Source organism: Cylas formicarius, unplaced genomic scaffold (assembly GCF_029955315.1).
Source record: "Cylas formicarius isolate icCylForm1 unplaced genomic scaffold, icCylForm1.1 PGA_scaffold_3__17_contigs__length_32017465, whole genome shotgun sequence".
Taxonomy (NCBI): Eukaryota; Metazoa; Arthropoda; class Insecta; order Coleoptera; family Brentidae; genus Cylas; species Cylas formicarius.
The window spans coordinates 10,245,188-10,270,708 of record NW_026844326.1 but is presented as its reverse complement, the minus strand read 5'-3'; the positions used below and the strand labels follow the sequence as shown (position 1 = coordinate 10,270,708).

Here is a 25,521-nt window from a genome sequence, read left to right as displayed (position 1 = left end):
TTTGAGGTTATGTTCGTCGGAACTTCCTACAACGGGCCCCACAAGCAACAGGGACGCGGGGGAAAAGCCCACATGCATCGTGGGCGGAGCACACCCTAAAAGGATTGAGGCCCCACTTCGGTGGCAGAGCACCCCCTAGCGGTTGGCCCCCGCGGGGGGCAAGGGAGGCGATGGTGTTTTGAGGTTATGTTTCGCAACTATTCATTATGGACAATGATAAGCTGCTTTCTATTGAACAATTATATTATCCGGTTGAATGCTTTATCTCCAATACTATATCTCATCATTTTATCCAACAAAATTTCATGGACTAAGGGACTAGGCAATCAAAGGCCTTACTCCAATCTAAAAATAAACCTATACCTAGGCTTCTTTTCCCAAATTGGAAAAGGCCAGTACTAATTGATCTATTTTTCAAATATTGGGAGTTCAAAAATAATTGACATTTGTATTGAAAGCAAAAACAATAACAATTTGGGAAATAAACAGGAACGAAAGAGAAAGAAAACTATAACTCACTTGTGAAGATTATTAACGGTAAATATCCCATCTAAAGAAACAAAACGTCGGCGACTGTAGATGGGAAAAATTCTCTCAGCTCACAAATTAAATATGCAGCACACATATTTTCTTAAAATGTTCTGAGATGCAATAAGTGAAAGCAAAATACCAGAGAGTGATCACCCAACTGGCAATTTGATAACAACAACAACCTTATGTATGAACTGAAAAAAATATACATATCGCGCACAATCCAAACATTTGAAACGAGTCTCCGATTGATGTCAAAATAAACCTTTTGTTGAAAATATTTATTCAGCCTGCGAATTCTTACTCCAAACTTATGGACATACGTAATGGAAAATCTAATAGAGCAATGGCAGGCATAATTTTCCATTCATGAATGGTCAATCAATGTAGTTTGAAGTTTAAAATACAGTCTGTCAATAAAGTTAAAGTATTTTGTTATAACCAAATCGAACACAATATAAAATTAGCACCAAATAGGACTTACGTATTGGGGACGTTCCTCATCGTTCTGTGTCGCAAAAAAATAACCACCAGGGTTCCATTGCCGACGACACCGACCACCAATATTAAAAAGAACAGTACTGGAACGAAATAAGTTTCTGGTCTTTGGTTATAAGGAATGTACGACGGTAGTAGACTGTCGTTATCATTAAACAAAGTATTGTTTTCGACGGCGGTCACTTCGGGAAAATTTTGGTTTAAAGACGTGGCGGTGACACTCAAGTTCATGTCGGTTGAACGAAGCTGAACGGCTATCTCAAGTTTTCCTTGCTTCCGGCGGGAGGCAATTATCCGGATGACAATGGCTCATTTTCGCGCAAGTGTAGTTTTCGACCGGAATCTGGAAAGAATAATGGAATGTAATTAAGCAAAATTTTTAATTTCTGAAATGGCAATAGTTTTCGAGCTTTTTGTTCTACGGCGGAGTTAAAAGTTATACAATTTACTTCCAAAATTAAAATAATAAAAATAATAATAATAATAAAACTGTAGCAAAAATGAGAGCATAAAACAATTTAAAATGTACTCACTCAAAAAAGGTGGTTCAATTCATTAATTAAAATTAACAAGTTTCTCTAAAACAGTGCTTAACTAAAAACACATTTTTATTTATAAATCTCGCTTTTTATGATATATGTTGCTGAATAACATAATATAATTGTTCCAAAATTCACAAAAATATAATTGTCCCTATGGGTTACACTACTATTGTAAATAATATACTTGTTTAATAAATGCATTGCTATTTTTCTCTCTTGTTTATTTTTTATAACAAATACAATTTCTCAAATATTTCTTTTTAAATACTAAATTAAAAGTTCAAAATTGACCACTGGAAAATAACAGACTCTTAGAAATCTGAAATTTAAAAATGAGGCTTACTTTCATTAATTTTTAATGTGAGGAAAAAGGCAATCTAAAAAACCTTCTTTTTAATGAAACTTCCCACAATAAAAACGCCTCTGCTATTCTGTTAAAAAAGTTTAGCAAAGGAGGTCCGAGTTTTGAAATATTTATAAATATACTTGTTATAATTGTTAAAAATTAATACTGGCGAAAACAAAAATATGAGTGTGTTTATTACTTCATTTTTATGATAAAAAACATGCCATTATTATTAAGCGAAATAAGTTTTAGAATACCTATTATACGTACCAAATCTGTAGCACGGAGGGCTTATAGCAATGCGATGACATGTTACCTTAGTTTTTGGAGGATATGAATGTATGAAGGTATGAGTATTGAAGCTTGAAAAATATTTTAGATAACATTGATATTAATATTGAAAAAGCAGTATACAATGCTTTGAAAGTAACAAAAACCATATGCATTATAAATTGAAACAACAAAAGTACAAATATTAGGTTTGGTACTGAGAGAAAAATAAAATAATAAAACCCACATATGCACCACTTTACACCCATAACAAAAACTATGATATATTGTTCTGGTAGGAGATCTGAAATAAATGATAATTTAAAATTTTTATTGGATCAATGAAAAGAGAATAGAAAGAAACAATAACAGAATAAAAAACTTATTATTGACTTAATGTTAGGGGTAGTTGAATTTTTCTCAATAATAATTTTGTTCAAATATGCTTTTTGTATATTTTGTTCAATATTCACTTCTAATAGTATATATAGTGATTAACAAAGAGTAAAAAACTATTAGAAATTTCACTCTGATATGCCTTACGAACGACTCTCGTAAAACACACTTAAATTTTCGAGTATATTTAAAACAGAGCCCTTATTTTCTGCAGACCGATGCAATTATTTATTTGAATTTTTAAACTCGGACCATTAGCAGGAACACTCAGCCATAAAGGATTATCAAGGGTATTGCTGACCTGAATAATGAATAATTGTGACTACGCCGGCGTCCCTAATCTGTTTTTATTACTATTTTATAAATCTGATGCCAGTATCATTTCCGTATTGATGTGATTTACGCTACAGCTGAACTACAAATGTTCGATTCTCGATATTTGAAAATGTGTAAAATCCACACGAAGAAGAAGATTGTGTGAAAGTTAAAATTGTAATATCTAGAAGTATCTATTGTTTAAATGAACGTAGACTCAACATTCCCTGAAATCTACAAGATTAACATGGTGATTGACAGTAATGGATCCAAGAAATTCACCACCGTCACCATTTGACTAAGTCTCGAAATAGTCTGCGTTGTATTTGCTTTCTCAATCTGAAACGTTTCCTATATGTAGAGAACAAAATCAGTATTTTGACTGTCTTTTGTTACTTTTGTGAATGTGGTCTTTAACCAGCAGAGTTAATGTATGGCAGAAAAATTTAGTCCTTTCTTCTAATGTTGTCAGAAAACCTAAATGATTTAGTAAATTTAAATTCATTTAAGGGGAAGGAAGGTAGTTCTAAAGGTAACAGTGTGATTTTAAAACAGGATATTATGTCTGGGTAACATATCTGAGCATTTCGGGCTGTGTTTATCGAATATATTGGTGGCATTTAATTCTTGCATAGTATTGTAGAGAAAAAAGTAACTTTTAAATTTTAAAACTGATAACAAACCTGATAGTGACTGAAATAATGTCGGAATTATTCATCTGATATTGTCGAATCTTAGTATAACAGTGTCTTGAGTTCATCCATACCAGATATGTCTTTAGAAATAAACTCACCTCTTTCTCTAGAGAGAGGTAAAAAATACTTAATACTTTAAATGTTTTGTAAATATTGTAATTGTATAAAATTTGTAAATATTTTAATTTAAAAGGGAAGATATTATATCAGTGTTAAGTCAGCCTGAAGTTGATTTGATAAACATCCTGTTGGTGTCAGATACCAAGAAACAAATCTTCTCCGATGGATATACAAAACAGGTATTATACTGAATTGCTCTAAATAGATAATCGTGTATAATATCTAGAAGTATCTATTGTTTAAAAGAAGCCCAAACTCAACATATACAAACTTGTGATATATTAAAGAAGTTAATAATAATAAACAAGTCCAGGTTTTTAGTTGAATCACAAATTTAAAGGCTGACATCATAAGATGTCATTGGGACATAAAAGATGTTCAATTTATTCATTCTATTTTATTCGTTTTACTGTAGTGTTTTTTTTTTGTTCCAGACATTGGTTCAGTAGAAATATATACAAGCCCCTATTATAATACGAAAAATATAGAATACAATATATATTTATCATGGTAAGTAATATTTATTTTAAAGTTAAAAGGCTTTTTAATTCATAGTGTTTCTATAAGTTATTGCATATCTTCGTTGTTCCAACACTTATTATAATTTGCAGTACACTGTTGTAAGCTCTCGATACTTGTAACCATTGAAGAGCCAAGTGGAAAAGTATTTTTTAACTTTTTTTGTTTTTGGGAGTTATTTTTATAATTTTTGCCTTAACGTAATACATCTCTGAATTTGCGTAGCTCTTTTTGTATATAATATAGTAATTCAGTTTCCTCAAAACACTTTATTTAAAAAGAAATATGGTTTGTAGCGGTCAGGTGTGTGGTATCAGAAAATTATTTTTATTACTTTATTTTGTGACACTTATCCTTTAAGCACGAAATGTCGACCGAAGTATGTTATAATAATCAGCGAGTTTCATGATAACTTTTGAAAAGCGACCAATCAACAAATAATGCCAAAACCTACCGTTATGTTGTAGATTATTAAATCTGAATTAATATGCAGAGAGATTAGTTGTTTATAAAAAAACTGAGCGCCTTGTATAGATGGAAGTTATATAATACAAAAGATGACTGAAAAATAAAAATAAATTGAATTGAAAAGGAGGTCACGCCTTACAGTTGAGGTATTTTTTGGTTACATCTACCTTTTTTTTTAATTAATTAACGTTGAAACTCATCGAAACTGCTTTGGAATAGGGGACTCTAAGCGTGTCTCATCTTTAAAGTAAACAGATTCGGACGGTAGGTATACTGTCGATTCTATCCGGAACTTTGCCGAAACCTCAATTTAAAGCTTAATCAAACGCGTTCGAGGTTTAATTAAAATAATCTCGGTCGATCATCCAAAAATTATGAGTTTCTTGCGATGATGGCGGTCCTTGCGCGTGGGAGAGAAAATTGGATAACGAGGTCCTATTGGGAATTATTTCATTTTAACATTAATGAGTAGCAGTAGTGTTGTAAATATTTAGCAATGTCGGAGCGCGATGAATCATTGACGAAATGGGTTTCCAATTTATCGCAGAGGTAAGGTGAATATTTTATCATAGGGCTTGCCTTTGTTGGAACATTGTCGTCGGAATAGGGCACGACATCTTTCAATAACGGTGTTAATGTGTCCTAAGGGTTATCGAAGCCATAGCAATAAAACTTCACAGCGGCAACCTTAGCTGGTACTACAGCATTATTTAAGAGATCCTTCTCTTATGAGGTTGCGAAACTGAGTTACGTAATAGCTTTATGAAGCCTACATGTGAAACCTTAAAAAAGAGACTTAAGGATTATATGATGGATTTGGACTTTCTTCGTTAATAATTGAGTAATTTATATTATTATTAATACATTAGAGATAATTAATTGAACACTGCTATTTGATTATGGTATATTATATATATATATATATATATATATATATATATATATATATATATATATATATATATATATATATATATATATATATATATATATATATATATATATATATATATATATATATATATATATATATATATATATATATATATATATATATATATATATATATATATATATATATATATATATATATATATATATATATATATATATATATATATATATATATATATATATATTTATATATATATATATATATATATATATATATATATATATATATATTTACAGGGTGGCTCATAGTAAATTTCACTATTTAAACGCGCCTTGTACATCCAACTTAATATTTGTGGGGGGGTTAGCGCTGGCAATGTGTGGCGGCTGCGTGCGGATTATTAGTCAACATGGAGCAGTGGTCAAAAGAGCAACAAGCGTTTATGGTCGAAGCGTTCTTTAAATCGAACGATTCGTACGTTACAATATTCGGCGTTTACGTGATGCTCCGTCAAACAATTTATTGAAATCGTGGGTTAAAAGATTCAGACAAAGTGGTACAGTGGCAAATCAGAAGCGTCTCGGTCAACAGAGGTCCATCAGAACGCCAGAGAATATTGAGATTGTGCGATGTGCTGCGACTGAACATCCGAGGCGCTCAATTCGAAAACATGGCCAGGCCCTGAATATTCATCGCTCAAGTGTGCAACGGATTTTAAGCAAAGACTTACGGTTCCATCCCTACAAAATTCAATTGGTGCGGTTTCTAAAGCCCACAGACTACGAATTACGAAAAAATTATTGTGAGGCAATGATGAATATGTTTTGGAAGGAAGGAGGATTCGACATCATTTTATTCAGTGATGAGGCTCACTTCCATCTGGAGGGGTATGTTAACAAACAAAACTGTCGCTTTTGGAGTCCCGACAACCCCAAAGAAAAGCATGAAAGGTAAGCAAGAAGGTAACAGTTTGGTGTGCCATGTCAGCTACTGGAATAATTGGGCCCTACTTTTTTGAAGTTGCCCATGGTCGCTCTGTAACGGTAACAAGTCAAAGGTATACTGCAATGCTCCACCAATTTTTGACTCCAGCTCTTCAAAAGTTTCCTGGCTATAACCCCAATTTGACCTGGTTTCAACAAGATGGGGCGACGGCACACACAGCAGCAGTATCAATGGACGCTGTACGTGAATTGTTTCCAGGAACTGTTATTTCAAAATTTGGGGACATCTCTTTTCCTCCAAGATCGCCCGATCTTACGCCTCTAGATTTTTTTTTGTGGGGATATTTGAAGAGTATCGTCTATACTGATCCACCAGCCACTACGGACCAATTAAGACGCAACATTTGAGAGGCTATTGCCGACATTCCTATTGAAATGTGTCAGTGGGTCTTTCAACATTTAAGAGCATCATTGGAGGAGTGTTATCTAAGGGGTGGTCGATATTTCGACAACATTGTGTTTAAAAAATAAAATCCGCATTTCTGTACTTTCAAAATTTATTATTAAAATTATGCCAACACTTTTTATTCCGTTTTTATAACATGTTAAAAAGGGAAATTTACTCTGAGTCACCCTGTATATATATATATATATATATATATATATATATATATATATATATATATATATATATATATATATATATATATATATATATATATATATATATATATATATATATATATATATGATGACACTATACTCCGGGATATCATCCGTTCGCTCGTTGAACTCCGACTGGAATCCTGCATCCGACTGGAATCCTGCAAATCCTGCATCCGACTGGAATCCTGCAGACGTTTCGCCAAAATCTCACTTGGCATCTTCAATGCTCGCGCTCCGAAAACACTTCGAACACGCGCGAGCATTGAAGATGCCAAGTGAGATTTTGGCGAAACGTCTGCAGGATTCCAGTCGGATGCAGGATTTGCAGGATTCCAGTCGGATGCAGGATTCCAGTCGGAGTTCAACGAGCGAACGGATGATATCCCGGAGTATAGTGTCATCACATTTTTCCATCCGTGAATCAATACGTGAGAATATATATATATATATATATATATATATATATATATATATATATATATATATATATATATATACGTGCGTCCTTGCTCCACTAGTTGTTGAACAATTTTCGTTACTTTAGCAATTGGTTAAACGGCTTGTGGAAGCTTGAAAATAATATTATTATTATTAGGGACCTGTGTAATAGGTGCTATGTGTTTTCTGAGTCTGGAAGAGGTTAATGGTGGAGGTTTTTGTAGCCCACTCAGTTCTATTTACTTTCGTATAGCAGTACACCCATCTATCCATCTTGATGAATTTGGGAATCTAAAAAAATATGTATTTTCAGAACCAAATCATTCAGGACTATTTGTTCTGATCTTGTAAATAGTTTGATAAAACTGTTGCCATGTTTTCGGTAACATAATACTTGCAGGCCTACTTTAATGTTGAAAACATATCGGTATAATCACCAGCTTTCTAATTTCTAACAAAAATATTGCACATTCTCGCAATTTATTAGAGGTCTGGTGTAGACTGCGCTCCCTGCTATTTTTTTTTGAGGAGATGTTCTCCATGGCGTGCTATCAAAATGCCATTAATGGCTGTGTTTGTTATGTCGTCTGAAATCATTTTGCTAAATATTTCGTTCGTTACTGACATCTTGTTAAATGTTTGCCATACGTTTTTGGAAGCAGCATAAGCACTTGATTTACTCAAATTTCGAGTAAACTTTTCAGAGTCTACACGTAAAATTTTATCAAATGAATTGATTGGTTGGATAATGTTCTCCTTTAATGGTGGTTCAGTCAATGTATACAGAATTTGATAATTTTGCGCATTGTCATATATGTTTGATGCATCGCTTTCCAAACGAGTTATTTGACTACTTAAATCAAAATTTAGGTTTGATACAACATTACGCCAATTTGATTAGTTGTTTTGTGCGTCACGTTCAAAATGGGTTGTATGGGAATTTAAATTGGATATGTAATTTAAATTTGATGCACCTTTATTCAACTCTGATACATATTTATTTGGAATGACCATTTCCAATAAATTCTAACATATTTAAATATGAGGCCCGGTATGCCAAATTTGATAAATCCGCATTTACATACATCGTTATCAAAACTGCATATGTAAATCATTTAATAATTTAGCAATGAGTAAACATATAGCGAAATTCTATCATACAGATAAATTGGTTAAGGCTTTCGCGGCCCGTTGATAAGCTATTATCTTCATTCGGGTTTAAAGGCCGTCGTCGATTGGAATTACTTCCTAGCGTTTCGCTAGGACGAGTGGCGAGCTTCTTCAGAGGTCCTTCCATCTCCGATGTTGGACGTAGACTGACGATTTCTCCTGCGCAGGTTGTATTTATGCCGATTGGTGGAAGGCGGGGCTTGTTCCGCTTCGGTTGGTCTCGGGATATCGATCGGTGCTGCTCGGGCGTTCCTAAGGATCGGGTTCTAGATTTGCTTGAGTCTAAGAGTCTCCTCCTTTCGGTTGAAATTGAAACACAATTTCACTGCGTAGCCTGAACACGGATGAGGGTATCATCATATTCCCAGCGGACAAAGGAAACGCAACCGTTTTTCTGAAGACCGAGGAGTACGAAAGGAAGATTGAGGAACTCTTGGACCCGGGAAGCTACAAACCCCTGAAAAAGGATCCGACGCAAGTTAGACTACGTCTTACCAACCGGCTCATCAAGTCATCATCACTGTCAGAAGAAATCAAGAAGCGCATTGTGAGGACGGAGACTGTTCCACCAAGGCTCTATGGACTACCTAAGATACACAAAGATGATGTCCCGTTAAGACCAATAGTTAGCGCACCCGGATCACCAACGTATTACTTTGCTAAACACTTGGCAGAGTATTGAAAAGACACGACATCAAAACAATCTTTAAGCCTACAAAGAAGATCCAGCAGACCATCAGGTCAGCGAAGGACAAGAGGGGCTCACTTTCAGCTGCGGGAGTCTACCGCATTCCGTATTCATGCGGAAAGGTCTACATCGGAACTACCAAGAGGTCAATGGGAACGAGACTTAAGGAGCATAAAGCAAGCTGCAGGCTAGGACATACAGAGAAGTCTGCAGTGGCTGAACACGCACTGGTCAGCGGGAAACACAGGATACACTTTGAGAGCTGAAAGTTACTAGCATCGGTCAACGGCTATCACAACAGACTAGTCAGGGAAGCCATTGAGATACAAAAACACCCACACAATTTCAACCGAAAGGAGGAGACCCTTAGACTCAAGCAAATCTAGAACCCGATCCTTAGGAACGCCCGAGCAGCACCAATCGATATCCCGAGACCAACCGAAGCGGAACAAGCCCCGCCTTCCACCAATCGGCATAAATACAACCTGCGCAGGAGAAATCGTCAGTCTACGTCCAACATCGGAGATGGAAGGACCTCTGAAGAAGCTCGCCACTCGTGCTAGCGAAACGTTAGGAAGTAATTCCAATCGACGACGGCCTTTAAACCCGAATGAAGATAATAGCCTATCATACAGGTTTACTCATCGATTGATGTTAGATAAAGAAAAAAAATTATTTATAAAACAAAAACCTCTACACATTTCATAGCTTTTCCAAAATGCAATTGTTATAGAAATGTTCGAATTCTTTTTTTTTAAGTCTCACATTCACAGTAGCTGCTGGAATGTTATATGGGATATCACATGAAGAAGTTCTACACATAATAGAAAATAGACAAATGATATATATAGAATATAATTTTGCAAAAAATTTTTAGTTTTTGTCCAACCAAAACTAAATAATCAAAAAAATTATTTGCGAACAAAAGTAAAATTTTTTTAGCCTTATGAATCATTCTGAAAGTTCTGCCTACACACTTCATCGCCCTTAACCTAACACATCCTCGCAAAATATGGCACAAAAATATACTGGAACATTCAAATCGGCGTTGCCAAATTTTGGGAGAATAAAAGTCGAAATATTATCTAATTGCCACATAATACAGATTTTATCTACTTTCGATTCAAACTTTCTCCGGTGCGCCTCCTAGCGTTGAAGCGGCACCCACTTTCGGGTGCCACAACGTTATGTATGGTGCCACATGAACAGCTTTTATGATGGACAGTGTTTTCGGAGCGCGAGCATTGAAGATGCCATCATAAAAGCTTCAATGCTCGCGCTCCGAAAACACTGTGTTCGAAATTATATATATAGGTGTGCTGACTTTCGCCAAATATTATATTATTATATTCTGTTATGCCGGTCCACCAATATCCAAAGAGGAAATAAACACTTGCATTTTCTATCTACTAAAATTAAAGTTAATTTAGAAACCTTGGAAATATTATTTTAAATTTGTTTAAAATTTGAAAGTAATAACTCGGTTACCTGATTTTTAATACCAACCAAGAATTTTTTTTCTTTTGAAGTAAGCTTATAGCTTATTTTTATATACTTTATAATAACATGAAATTCATTTGGGTAATTTAGGATTTTTTGGAATATTTTCGACTGTACTAATTCTGCAATTAAACAAATACACTTACCAGAGATACGAGCTTCTTTTTTTTAATTTTAATAAAAATGTAAAATTGGTAATTGCGAACATGAACATATCCAAATAAACCTTCAGAGATGAAAATGAAATTAGGCTATATGTCTCTTTTTTAAGGAACCTGTTATACCAGAAACTACTTTTATCAGTTGATGTATTTTGGTAATTGGCTAGTTCGCAATTTGGAGGTTTTCCTATGGGAAACCTATTTTTATTGAAGCTATAAAGATAAATTTTACACATTAGTTTAGTGTTTTAAATAGAAAACTTAAAAAAAAACAGTATAGTCAAATTTTTAAAAGCACCTGTAGTTTTTGAGGAGGAGTAGAAAAATTGGCGGCTATAAAAATTTTTGATTTCAACTTTTAACAAAAATAAAAACGCGCTATTAAAATTGAATTAAATTGAGTTCAAATTTTAATTTTAAATTCGAATCTGGATTTTTTGTTGCTTAATTGATACCCATGATACCCGTGATGGTTCAATTTAAGTTTTATATTCACAATGCCATCACTACCAAAAGTATTATCCTTTGGATATTTGATAATGAGGGTACTCCTATATTTTTCATTGTTTTGTTTTGTGACGATCTGATAATAAAATTATTATGAATTCTGTTAATATATATTAAGTAGTTTTACCAAACCTAATAAAACGCAACTTTAATTTAATTCAATTTAAATTTTATACTTGCAATGCTTTAACTCCCAAAAATATTATGTTTTAGATTTTTGGTAATGAGGATACGGTTATATTATTTATAATTTTATGTTTTGCGACATCCTAATAATAATTATTATGAATTTTGCTAATATGTATTAAGTGGTCTCATGCTACTATAGAACCCAATAAAACTTAATTTTAAATTATTTCTTAATTTATTCTTGTTAAAAAGGTGGCAAATATCTCAGAAACCACAAACAACGGAACTCACAAGGATACATCGAAAAGGGAGAACCGGTACACAATTTTAAGTTGTATATTCACATACTAGTTTTTCTATATACCGAATTCACTATTAGATTGACAAACACGAGGAAAACCACAGGCGTCGTATTATTCCTGAAAAATTCATGGGAGCTCCTAGAGGACCATTGCATGTAAACATACGAGTATTACTTTATGCGTGTAACCGAATTTGGGAATGCCATACTATAAATTCCTGAATTTTCCCGGAATTCACGCCATAAATATTCCAAGTACGTCCACAATTTTGAAACCCTCGGATTGTTCGGTTCTAAAATTTCCCACATCCAAGCAAGCATATAAAAATTTACGATTTGCGCCATATCTGAAGACCATTAGAATGACGCACTTTATAAAATTGTATCGGTATGGCCTTTTGCTTATCCAAGTTTTGATGATATAGTTTCAAATCTATGTGTAAATTATTACTTACAAAGTGACGTATTAATTCAAACCCTTTTAAGCAAAACAATTTTGAAATTTGCCGGCATTTTATTTTACCACAATGATATCCTGAATTTCAATATAATGTTTACCTCAAATGTATGGCGCCACGTTTGGTTTAGTTTTATATGCTGTCTTTATGGAAAATACTAATATACAGGGTAGCTTTCTACTACAGGTTCTGACCAAGAAAAGGATGTTTTAAAATTTTGTTTGCTTTATTTTTCAAGATAATGTCCATCAACACTGATACATTTCTCATAACTCTAATTGGTTATACCAATTTGAAACATCGATTCCTCAAGCTCCTCAAAATACTGATTTACAGCTTCGATAACTTCTTCGTTGCTCTTAAATCTTTTACCGCCAAGCCATCTTTTGTAGTTAGGAAACAGATAATTGTCGCCGAGGGCTGAGTCTGAAGATTAAGGAGGTTGCGGCATCAATTCAAATTTCAATTCGTGAATTCGTGGCAACTTTTCTTCGCCAAATGAGGTCGGTTAATTTGCACCTCGCGTGTCAAATGTTGTAATAACTCTGCATGGTTTTGACCAGTGATAGTGTTACGATTTTCAATCATATCAATGTATACAATTCCTCTCGCATCCCAAAAAACAGCTGTCATAACCTCATTTTGCAACCCACTGTTTTCATTGTTACTTATTTTCAGGAGTGTAAGGATGAACCCAAGTCTTATCAACAGTTATGAATCGACGCAAAAATTCGTTTCGATTATGCCTAGAAAATGCCAAATTGTCGGTAGAAATGTTTTTTCGCATCAGTTTTTGGTCGAGCGACGTTCAACTGACATCCCACAGGTCTCATCTATTTCATACACTTTCAACCGGCTATCTTTCAACGATATTTGATAGATTTTCTCAATCATTTTGGAAGTTGTGACCTCAACAGGCCGTTCTGAGCGAGGCTTGTCATTTTAATTTCAGAAACCTTCTGCTTAATGGATGAATGTGATGGAGAGGAGTCTCCTAGTGTTAAATCAATCTCTTCTTAAATTTGTTTTGGCGTCAAACCTTACAAATAGAAGCATTTGATGACAGCGCGTAACTTTCCACCCACCCTCATATATAAGAGTATATTTTATCTACTAATTTTAAATACAACAGCTGTTTGTATGAAAGTATTGTAATTCCCTAGTTTCTGAAAGAAAAGGATTGTATGTACATTTGAAATATCCTATAATTAATCCCAATAACTTACATACATAGATAACATTATTTTCTAAGCAGTCCTTGTTAATCATTTTTGATTAGTGGCAAATGCAAAATGAATAATCATCTTCTCAAAATTAAAATTAAGATTTCATTAATCGATTACAGAGTCTCCAAAATTTATCAACAAATTACAGCATTTTCGAAGCTGCAAAAGTTTGTTTTTTATTATATGATCGCACTGTAATCCTGTCCCCTATACCCATTTCCTTTGTTTTCCCGTTATGTCACATTTTCCATCGAAAAGCAATCAAACTCCAACGTTCTTTCTTTAGTTACAATAAAATTGTCTATAGTCTTGGTTTTATTTATGCAAACTGGCGGCCTAGTAACTAGATTTGTAGCTATTGACGACTGTATAAAAGAAATAGTGCAATACTCCTAGTCCTGTACAAATTTGAGATAAACTATTGAATTATGTAAACTTTGCTAATTTAAATCCGTAGGCGTGCATCCCTGGTCCGTTTCGCGAAGATACTAGACACCATTTTTTCAGTGATTGGACCAAAACTATGTCAAATAGAAACAATTATTGTGATGATATCCTTTACAATTATTTTATATTCCTTATTTTTTATGATCCAAGTGTTACATATTTTTGATTAATTATAAAGTAATAAATTCAATGTTCGATTTGATTTCATATTATAATTAAAGTGATTTTTTTCTATTTACCATTTGCATTTTCTTTCCAGAAACAAAACTGTTTCAATGTCTACAAGAAAGTCAGCATTATCAATGAAAAAAGTAGAGTTTTTCATTTTTCTCCGTCTCTAGATAACCGCTTATTAACAGATTAAAATGTTAAAATACATTAGGCATAGTAGAAGTAAAATATTCAACACACCGTGCAATTAGATACAGTGTGTCGTATTTTTATTATGTTGCTTTGTTGGAAAATTTTGACACTGTGTAAACGTAAAATAAATTCTCAAAGTAAAAATGATCCGTATTCAAAAATTTTCAAGTAATCTAAGAAGCTACTTGGATTAAGTAAACATATGGAAACCTGACGCAAACAGTAGTGAATTTTGTCAGAATACAATAATTATAAAATAAATAAATAATATAAGGAGGTTGGTCGTTGTGAGAGACTTATGGAGAAAACTAGCCTCTGTAACTATGCGAAAACTATTGATTTATGTAGAATACATAAGTTTCGATGCATTTGTGACCTTCACACCATGAATATTGATTAAGGACACAATAAAATATCTACGAAAATACGGGTAAATACTAAAGTAAAACGTAAAATGGAATAAACTTCATTTACATTTTATTGCAACGACAAATTGGGCGCATAAAGACGAGTATTTTCGGCAGAAATATATTGCTCTTATCACTTTCCACATTTAACGCATGATTTCGCAGACTGCTTATATAATGTGAGAATCTATTTGCGTTCCTATTTGTTGCCAGTTCAGTTCAAATTGCGAGCACATAAATTTTCAACCACATCTATTGTTTAGAGTTTAAAATGGAAGCGTAGCCAGAGAGCAGGCAACGCACCATTAAATAGACAAAATGTGTTGTGTGTGAATGTATCACGAGGGGTAGCGTTATAAGGCTACGAAGCACGTGACTACTCAAATTATTTACTCGTTGACTAGGTTACTGCGGGAATTCACATACAATTCTGACAGAACAAGCACTAGGAAAAGGCAGTAAGACGTCAAATTAATACGAAAATACGACTTAGCTCTCACAAAACAAGTCTCACAAAAAAGGCAAACGTGCAAACTGGCTGAAACTGTGAACATATGTGGAGGACATGTGTACCAACATAACAAAAAAAAAATTTGGAAGATCTACTATACGTAGCCCGCCCAATTAAAAAAGTCACCTTGATTTTCAACACACCTCGTATTAACACGTATTTGTTTATATTTTTATGTTCATATGTATTAAAAAAATGCAAATATCAAAGTTCTTTGTTGTAAGAAAATTATGGGCGACAGGATGTAAGTGAAACTAATATTAAGAGGTTTTTTTTTTAATTCTCGATAGATTCGCAGAGCATCAGGAGGTACTTTGTGGATTGCTACAATATTATAAAAACAAATTAGCACTTTAGAAGCAAATTTCGGAAATTCGCGCCACTCGCAGCTCGAACTACTATTGCCGGCAATCTCAAAAAATGTAATCTTTGCCAGACCACAAATTAAGTGATATGATAACATTGATGTTTTCTTTTTACATTCGTCCTTAATTTGGATATTTTGGAAAAACTAATTCAAACAATTAAGGCTAAAAACACGTTGCGTATACTTTTTTTATGCACCACTAAAAAACGTCAAAATCCCATCATCCTGTTTTAAATTAACACAAAATATCCCTAGTTTTCGGCCACAATATCACTTGCAGCAGCAAGATTTTTTATGGAACGTTTGTCACTCTAATGCTTCATGTATTTTCTTTGTTTTATTTTAAATTGAGAATTATTTGCTCATTGAGATGATAACATCGACCATATTCTTGATTAAATGTGTCTTTGTAGCCTGACATTCGGTAACAGTGTTCAATATTACCTAAGGATGCGTAGACGCTCGCGCCCTCAACGATCGAACTTACTCGATGGTTTGCTGCTTGTAAAGTTTGATCACTCACTTTGGAAACTCTTATCGAATTCTAATCAATTTAAAATCGCACGGGGACCGCCTGATATATTAAGTACTTTAGTTGCCAACATACCAAGCTTTAAAAACTTCGCTGATGGAAAATAAATAGCCCGGTAAAGGATTTGACGTATAGACGGACCGTCGAAGGAAAACTTTGTAACGCTACACGGTGAAATCCCGGATAAAAATAAGAAATGCCGACCTTGGAAATTCATTATATTGATTATATCCTACCCTAGTTAGTCAGTTGGTCACTATGTCAGTTCAACTTTGGCACTTTTGAAATATTTCGTGTCTTAATACAAGAAAATACATAAATTCTAAATTTGTAATGACAGAAAAATTGCAATGATAGTTTGCCATAAATCCCGTATTTCGGTTTTCAAGACCTGTACAACTCGAATCTTTCCTAAATCAGAAGACCAGTTTATTGGAAGTAATGTCACACCGGCATTGCTTACAGGTAGTAGTTTATCAGAATAATACCTATAGTAACACTTAGACAAGAGTATTTTATCAAGGAAACTTCCACAGGCTACTGTAATACTATTTACAAAACTTCTGCATTCCTCTTGCATCGGTTGTTGTTGAGTCGAACTTGCTGACGTTTCGCCAATCATCCCGTTGGTTTCTTCAGAACTTAACTGAACCTGTTTCGGGTGTTTGGCGAAATCTTGCTTGAGAGGGGAGGAGCTAATTGAGGGGCATAAACATAAACAAGCGCAAAAGCAGAAAGTTAGAAGAACACCGACTGAAACTGGTAAGATTACTCTGTAAACTGGCCTTTTTGTTGCGTTCTAGAGCCGGTCCATAACAGTATCCCTAATTTTCTTAAAATATCCCATCATGTCAAAACCTCATCAGCTTATAAATTTCTTCAAAAATCTAGTTTTACTTTACTTCAAAAAATAAGTCATCGTACCCGTAAAGATATAGACAAAATCTGTGTCTACATCTTCAAATCCTAGTTCGATACACTTTCAAACATGAAAGACGACAAAGCTGAAATTGTGCGTTTATCCTCAACCCGGAATCTCATTCAAAATTTTGATATATCATCCGGTGAATCAAAATCTTCTCAACTAACAAACGCTGTGGTAAATGTATCATCGCACTTACTTTTGGACACAAAAAATCAGTTCTTGCTAAAGGTTCCAACTTCGTCCCTGCCACACGTATTATTCCGAAAGAGGAAATCATTTCAAATGTCGAGTCTATCCTAAAAAAACTTCCATCACAAGCAGTTAATGAAATTCGATTTGGAACGAATCAGGAAAAGATTCAAGATATTCTTACAGATGGATGATATTGTCGACGTAAAAACGATCCTTAAATCTGTTGATAAGGCTTCTTTTCACTCAGACTCCGTGAAAAAGTCTGTCACCCCTCATGGCTCTAAAATGCCTCGTTTCTACTGACGGACTAAGATTCACAAACCAGTATTACCCGTTCGACCTATTATCAGCACTATTGGTTCTCCAACAAAATATCTAGCAAGAATTTTTCCGATCGGGTTAATCGCTTTGGAGAAAATAATATTTTTGTGGAAGCCAAAATAAACCAAAAAATTTTTTCAACTTTTTTTAAGAAATACTTTGCGATGCTTGATTACAACCCACTTCTAAGGTTTGAGTGCGGGTATGGACTTCTACTTGCCTGCCAAATCTGAAGACCATAGGTTCAAATTTAGGATACTTACCACATTTTTTAATATAGAACAAAATATAGCGAAATTATGGAAACGCTACGTCGATGATACTTTCGTTATTTGTCCTCATGGTCAAGAATCCCTAGTAGATTTTCTTAGACATTTAAACTCTAAACCATTACCATTGAATTAGAAACTAACAATAATCTCCCATTCTTAGATATTCTTATCATTAGAAAATTGCCACATCATTATCCGGCCCAAAAATCATCGGTTATCAACTCTCTTACTTAGGAAGCTGTAAAACTTTTTCAGCACGGGTCAGTGAACGCAAAATTAAAACAGCTTAGATCTGCTCTTCTCTCTAATAATTTCCACATTCAAGATATTAAGCGTTCCATCCCAAAATACCACTTAATTTAATACTACACCTATGGAAGACGGCCAACACCACTGAGTTTTAGACCTGACCTGAATTACACCTGACCTATTACAATAAAAAACGCAGCATAATGTTGTTATTTTATTCTGTTGTCATCTTATTCTTATCTTATTCACTCTTATCTGACTAAATTCTTTCTACAAATCTTGAAAGTTACAATTCTAGCTATTCCTAGAGGTAACTGAATTCTAAAAATATTTTAAAAGAAGTGCCTCCGCGTACTTCCATTTTCAAACTATATCAATAGTTTTATTTAATGCGTCAACAACCTGCGTGAATTTGCGGTCTTGCTGAAATATATTTTCAAAAATATTGGATGAAGATAAACAAAATCCACTTTTTTTTTTCGTTTCAGAAAACAAAGCTTCATAAATTAAAACAAATAATTTTCCACTTTGTCCAAACAATATGTATTAGGGACCATATTATAACTACCACCAAATCTGGTTATGGCAATGTACTCAACTGCAGGATAGACTGGATATTTTCCATTGCAGTTTTAGTGACATTTAGAAATACTTTTGACATTTAGTTTTAATAGTATCATTTGGAGATATGAACTTTTTGTCATTTAATATTGCCCTGGTTGCTTCTTCTGTAATGAATTATAAGAAATAAATAAATAATCCATTGGAAATTCTGGACCAGAGAGTAGAAAAAAAATTGGTTTCAGCGTGAATATTTAAGTTGATTCAATTTTGCATCAATCTGGTTCTAACGTTGTTTGCTAGTCTGTTAATAGTGACGTGTAAAATTAGTCAATATGTTTTAATACTTTTAAATATAATAACAAAAAAACAACAGTTTAAAAAAAAGAAAATGGCGGAATATTGTTATAGGTCATTTGCTACTATTCTTTCCAAACGATTTGTACTAAAACAACAATATTTTTATAATCTGGAGACGAATTCGTCAATAATAATTTCATTTTTTGGTTAAGAAATAAAATTTTCGGTACTTGTTTGGATAATATTTCTTTCATTTTTTATTGCGAGGTATGTTACAAAAAGAAAAGGTTTCATTAAAATTCGTGAACTGCTTATACATGGTTAGTTTGAAAGATATATCAAAGGAAGTAGCAGCGTGACTATTTAGCTGTAAAAATAAAATCTGACATAAAATCGGCGATTCTGGCAATATTTATATATGCCTGGTTTCAAAATTGGATTGAAATAATAAATATCATAGACACAAAAGTGGAAAATTTAGTTTATTGGGTGTCGAAAGAGAAATTTATTGTGATATAGGTAACATTTTGTCATGTCATTATGTGGAAATCTTTGCAGTATTTTTTGTTACTAATAAAGAAAGGTCTTGACTCTCCACTTCCAATTACACCATAGAGTAAAATACAACAAAATTGTTTTCCCTGGTAACAATAAATGAAATGAAGTCAAAGACCCGTAGTAGGTCAGCTGCAATCGTAATAATACATTTTATTTTTAATGTTACATAAGGATTATGTTATGTTTAGATAGTTGTCTAAGTTATACGGCTCAAGTTCAACTAAGAGTTTTTTAATTTACCTTTTAAACGCATTGTTATTATTAATTCGTAGGCAGTTTATTAAACAGTTTTACACACATATGCTCAGGAGGCTTTTGTGTGATTTGCAAGCCATTCAAGGGATAGATGTAATATTCTGATCTCGTATTATAATTTTCTGTATTTAATCGTTGGAATAAATGTTTATTTCTGTGGAGGAACATAAGGCATTCAATAATGTATAGATCAGATACTCCCAAATGTTCCATTTGTTTAAATACATTTCAGTACATTTGATTATATTCCATTTTTCTAATTACGCTGATCACTCTTATAATAAGTTTATTAAGGAACGATTCGGATTCATTTATGAGCATATACAGACACTTGTAGCTAATTGGGATATTCGTGTCATCTGCATAACTTATTATTATTTGTCTGGAACTTTCTTTAACCGTCTATTGATTGATTTATGAATATAACAAACTTAATGGGGCCTAAGATACTTCCCTGAGTTACGCCATGGTTATTATATTAAACTTTTGATCTTTCACCCTGTCCATTTTTGTAGACCTTAACGATGTTAGCACGTTGGCTTAGATATGACTTTATCCATTTTAATGCCGAACCTCTTACGCCATATCTGTCTAATTTTGATAACAGTACCTCTCTGTCTAGACGATCATAGGCCTTGAATAGGTCTGGGATTCAAACGTGTAAGAATTGGTTCATTTGTACAAGTCGGTCTCACTTTTAAAATTTGTTAAAGTTTTACACGTAGCAAGTTCAAATATTTTTGAGAATCCTGGAAGCAGACTTATTGGTCTACAGCTGTCAATTTTTTATTAGTTGGGAAAATACCATTTCGAAATGAACTATTAATTAAATAGCTGAATACTTTTTTAATTTCTGCAATCGACGTTTTAATAATACTTGTGGATATTTCATCCACCCCACTCCTATGTTTATATTTCATATCTACCGCTATATGTATTTTCTTTTTTGAAAAGAGTACAATGTTTAATTTTTAATTTAACAATAATCAATAGACATTTTCGAAAAGTAAATTCTATTTTTCCCGAGGCGTTACGTAGTAGTGAAATAATATATTGTTTAGGGAAATGTTTGGATTAAAATTGTTTTTCATTTAATTTATTTCGCTCGTAAAATATTCAAAAGCCCGCGGATTTAATTGCTCTGTTCGGTTAATTTGATTCGATAAGCATTCTAAACAAAACGTAAATGTCGCGCTTTTTCACGTGATAAATTTAATTTGATTTGTTCGCCGGATATCGGTACAATTTTATAGGAATTCGATTTTTTGGATATTGCGGGTCCATTTTGGGAAACTAACCATTTTTGCCGTGTCTTCAGCTCTTTTATGGTTCAATAAAACTAAGGTACACTTTTCGTTCGCAATAAAATTGTAAGTGGTAATCTAACGGAGGCGTATAACAATAAATTAGGCTAGTGTGTGTTTGCAAGAGAAGCGTGTAAACATTTGCCGAATACATACACTATGATACAATTGAACCAAGCAAACGGAGCATACATTGAACTGCAGAACAAACATAACGAAAGTCTAAGTGTTTTTCGATAATTAAACTATCGAGTACCTTTAATTTATGTCAGTTCAGTGGGCGGCCGCCCGACAGACGTCCAACTAAAACACGTAACTCATTCATGTAATTGCTATTGTTGTGACGCAAATACAGGCATTTAGTCAAGAGACAAGTGTTGCCTAAATATGAATGGTTGCTATGGTAACCGCGTAAGGTGGGAGGAAACAATTCTTGCTAGCTGCAATCAAATTGTTAAATTTGACACACTTTTATAGATAATTCAAACCACATCGAGTGTTCTTTGGAAATCTGCACATATATACAGAAGAAGGAAATAAGTGCACCCGCTTATGAAACACTTCTTTTTGTTTGCATACACATAAAATTATACTTAGGAATTCAAACCGCCAAGTGATTTGCAAATTTCACCCAATTGCAGCAGAAACTCTTTTTCACTTTCAAAAAGTCACTTTTATAACCAAAAATAAGCAAAAGCAGACATACTAAAGGACACACACGAATTTGTGGTTAAAAACTTCCCCAAGCTACTGTAATACTATTAACAAATTTTGTGGAGTCCTCCTGCGTTGGTTGTCCATAAATCAAACTTGCTGAAGTTTCGCTATTCATCGCGTTAGCTCGTAAATAATATTACAGTAGCCTATGGAAATTTCTTTGGAAGATTCAGTATACGTTAACAAAATGTCTTGTTAATATTCATTTAAACATTTAATATAAAATAACAAATGTAGTGTTTTTATAACAATAGTGTTTTGTAAGGAAACGCGAAATCCAAAGGATTTGTTTTTAATAGACGAGTGAGTTAAAAAGTTTACCGAACTTGTTGCATACTATACTTTTTCTACGACCGTTAGTTTTTGGGTATATTTTCACAAAACAACGCGAATACATTCACTGACATCGCCGTCAGAACTGACAAACGTTAAAATTCAAGGCGTGGGAAATATCTCCTAAAACATCCGATTACTCCCAAATCTGTGCGGTAAAATCCCGGAAATGTCCGGAGTGGCTCGGATTCATGGGAAACGAAACTGACGTGGTAAAGTGGCGCTTCCTGCACGCTAGATCGGTGAGTAATTAGGTATTTTACAGACGGGAGTAGAAAAATAGTATAACTTATACTTTTGCACGTTAAAATTATAAAAATGCTATTTTCCTAATAATATATTTTGTACTCCTAACCTTAAAGTACCCATCTATCTATGGATAGACTTGAGCCTCGTTAAACACTGCCGCAAGCCACTTCGCCGCACTTTAGTCACGGGCAACGATTATATGTTTTCGATAAATTTAAAACACTGAGGATATTTTGACGTTAGTCAGTTATGATGGTCATGTTACACGTCACCCACTGACTCGCTCCGCCAAACAAAAGTTATGACTAAAGTGACGATTAACACACTTCTTGCTGTCTGTAGCATTCGAGAGACGACAAAACACAACGTCTTCTTACAAGAGGAAAGTCGTAAACTTCCTTCAAAGAAATGCTATAACATTTTGGGAATATTAAGAGACTTTTAAGTGAAGAAACAATTACGTATTTTTGTCATTAAACGCTTTCAAAATGAACAATTTTAAAACACGCAAAATAGATAATAAATGAATAAAATTGGGAATTCTCTTTGGTATGCAAAACGAGAACATGTTTAAAAATTAAATCACCAAAAGCAGTGATGAAAGCCAAGAGTTCCTTCCTCTATTATGACGATTATTATTGGTCATGTACTTCCTCCATCTCCAGGTGGCTTCTGCTGTTTGATTGATGAAATTATAAATAAATTAATTAATTGATAATGATAAATTGTTTTACAAACTTATTTTATTTAGCTTTAATTTGGTTACAAATTTGGGTACATACAACTAGTTCCTTCAACGTTATTAACTATAAGATAAAAAAAAACTGTTACCGAGGAGATGAAAAAATTGGAAATCATAGCTGACCCCCATTATAAAATGTTTACCCTAGTTAAAACGATTTTCCTTTCAATTTGCGGCAGATAAGACAAAAAATAAACTAACTGAACTTCATTAAGGTCAATTTGATTTTTTTGTGGTAACCTGCTTCTACTCTTTCTTATTTTAAAAAACAATAACCGGATTTTATTTTCCTGTTTTTCATAAGGTTAGGTAGGTAGAAACTAGATACAAAGATTTTACCACCGGACAAAATTTGAACCTAATCCAGTCTATATCTACTATATTATTATTATTATTATTATTATTATTATTATTATTATTATTATTATTATTGATTAATGAATTTTTAATAGCACGGCCTGTAGAATATAATGTTTATGTATTCTCTAAAAATTTCTAAATTTATTTAACCGACGATACACATTTAATTTTTTTAGGTTATAATATAGAAATTGCAATAAAATTGTTGATAAATGTGGTTTACAAGTGGAATGTTGTTTTAACAGTAGGAAAATTTTGTCAAGTACACCGGTTTATTAGTGTAATGTAATGGTGTTTAAAAAATAGCTGCAGCTTTCGAATATAACACGTAGGTTGCCGTGAAAAAACCAAAAAAAAAAATTATAGATTTTGCCTTTTAATGCTGTCTTGAACTATATAACAGAAACTATCTTAAAGTCATTATAAGTTATTAAAAGACTATAGCTTTGATGAGTCAAGAGGACAGCGTATATTCTAAATTATAAATTCTGGTTCTTTAAGAATATTGATCGCAAATAGCACGAAGCATATGAATTGTCCAAGTGTTAGTAAATTTGAACTACGTGGACCGGAAAGTCTTATTTCGAGAAATTCGTAAGTATGACGACCTGACAGGAATTAGCGCAACGCCAATAAAGATGCAAAAATATTTTTAATACAGTCTGCCTGCATCCTCAGAGACTAGTGTCAGAGCGCAATATAAGTATCGACAGATATACATGCAGTTTCTGTGTCAGACATTTCTCTAATTCGTAAAAACAAATTAAAGTATGGAGCTTTCAAAGTGAGGTTGGGAAATGCGTGGGTTAAGCTGATGGCATTTTCTTATGGGAGTTTCAATTGAGTCGGTATTTTCCTCAAATTAAGTGGCAGGGCAAACTTCTACCTAAGAAACTATACAAAGTGGTCGACAATAAATTTAACTTAACCCTTTAACCCTCTGATGGGGTACATTTAACTATAAAAACTTTTCTAAAACAAACAACTTGGAATTTGGCTTCAAAGTTTTAGCGTCTCAAAAATAATGATTAAGTCAATCCATGTACACTTCCAGAGCTCGATTTAAGACATAGGATCAAATTATGATAATTAAATCATCGAAAAATAATTTATTTGCCTGCTAACGGAAGGAGTTTTTCAGTACCTAGACAGAGGTATTTGAATGTGATCGCAAGTTGTTGTTACCAAAAGATAGGTCGATCTTTTAACTATATACTCATTTGAATTGAACAGTAGAACATTCATTGTGTCACTTTCCATTTCAACACTTTATTTTCAATTTACAAGGTACGAGAGTTAATTTTAATATGAATGAATATTAATATCTTCTTTACTTAGTAGTATATTATGCCACAAGTGCGGTAAACGGCACTTGACTCACAAGTTTATTTGACACGAGCGAATGACGTAAAAAGTTTACCGAACCTCTTGCATACTATACTTTTTCTACGACCGTTTGTTTTTGGGTACATTTTCGCAAAACAACAGGAATACTGACATGACCATCAGAATTGACAAACGTCAAAAGGCGTTGGAAAATATATATATATATATATATATATATATATATATATATATATATATATATATATATATATATATATATATATATAATGTTACATTATATATTATATATTATATTAAGCAACAAGTTTTATAAACTACAATTTAGTTACGAGTATGTTTTGGCAAGAGCGGAAACGAGTGTTTAATAAGCGAGTATCTGAAGGAGAAAACATCCGATCGCTCCCAACCCGTGACTAAAATACACTA

General features: G+C 33.3%; 1 protein-coding gene across 3 annotated transcripts in view; it reads right to left on the bottom strand.

Annotated features, from left to right (window-relative positions):
• Positions 1–25,521, bottom strand: part of LOC132699286 (neuropeptide CCHamide-1 receptor) — a 225,623-nt gene that overhangs the window by 82,367 nt on the left and 117,735 nt on the right. For all 3 annotated transcript variants that reach the window (XM_060665918.1, XM_060665921.1, XM_060665920.1), the window contains exon 2: positions 1,016–1,372. In XM_060665918.1, the coding sequence (XP_060521901.1) occupies positions 1,016–1,260 (245 nt within the window). In that variant the 5' untranslated portion in view covers positions 1,261–1,372. The remainder of the gene's footprint in view (positions 1–1,015; positions 1,373–25,521) is intronic.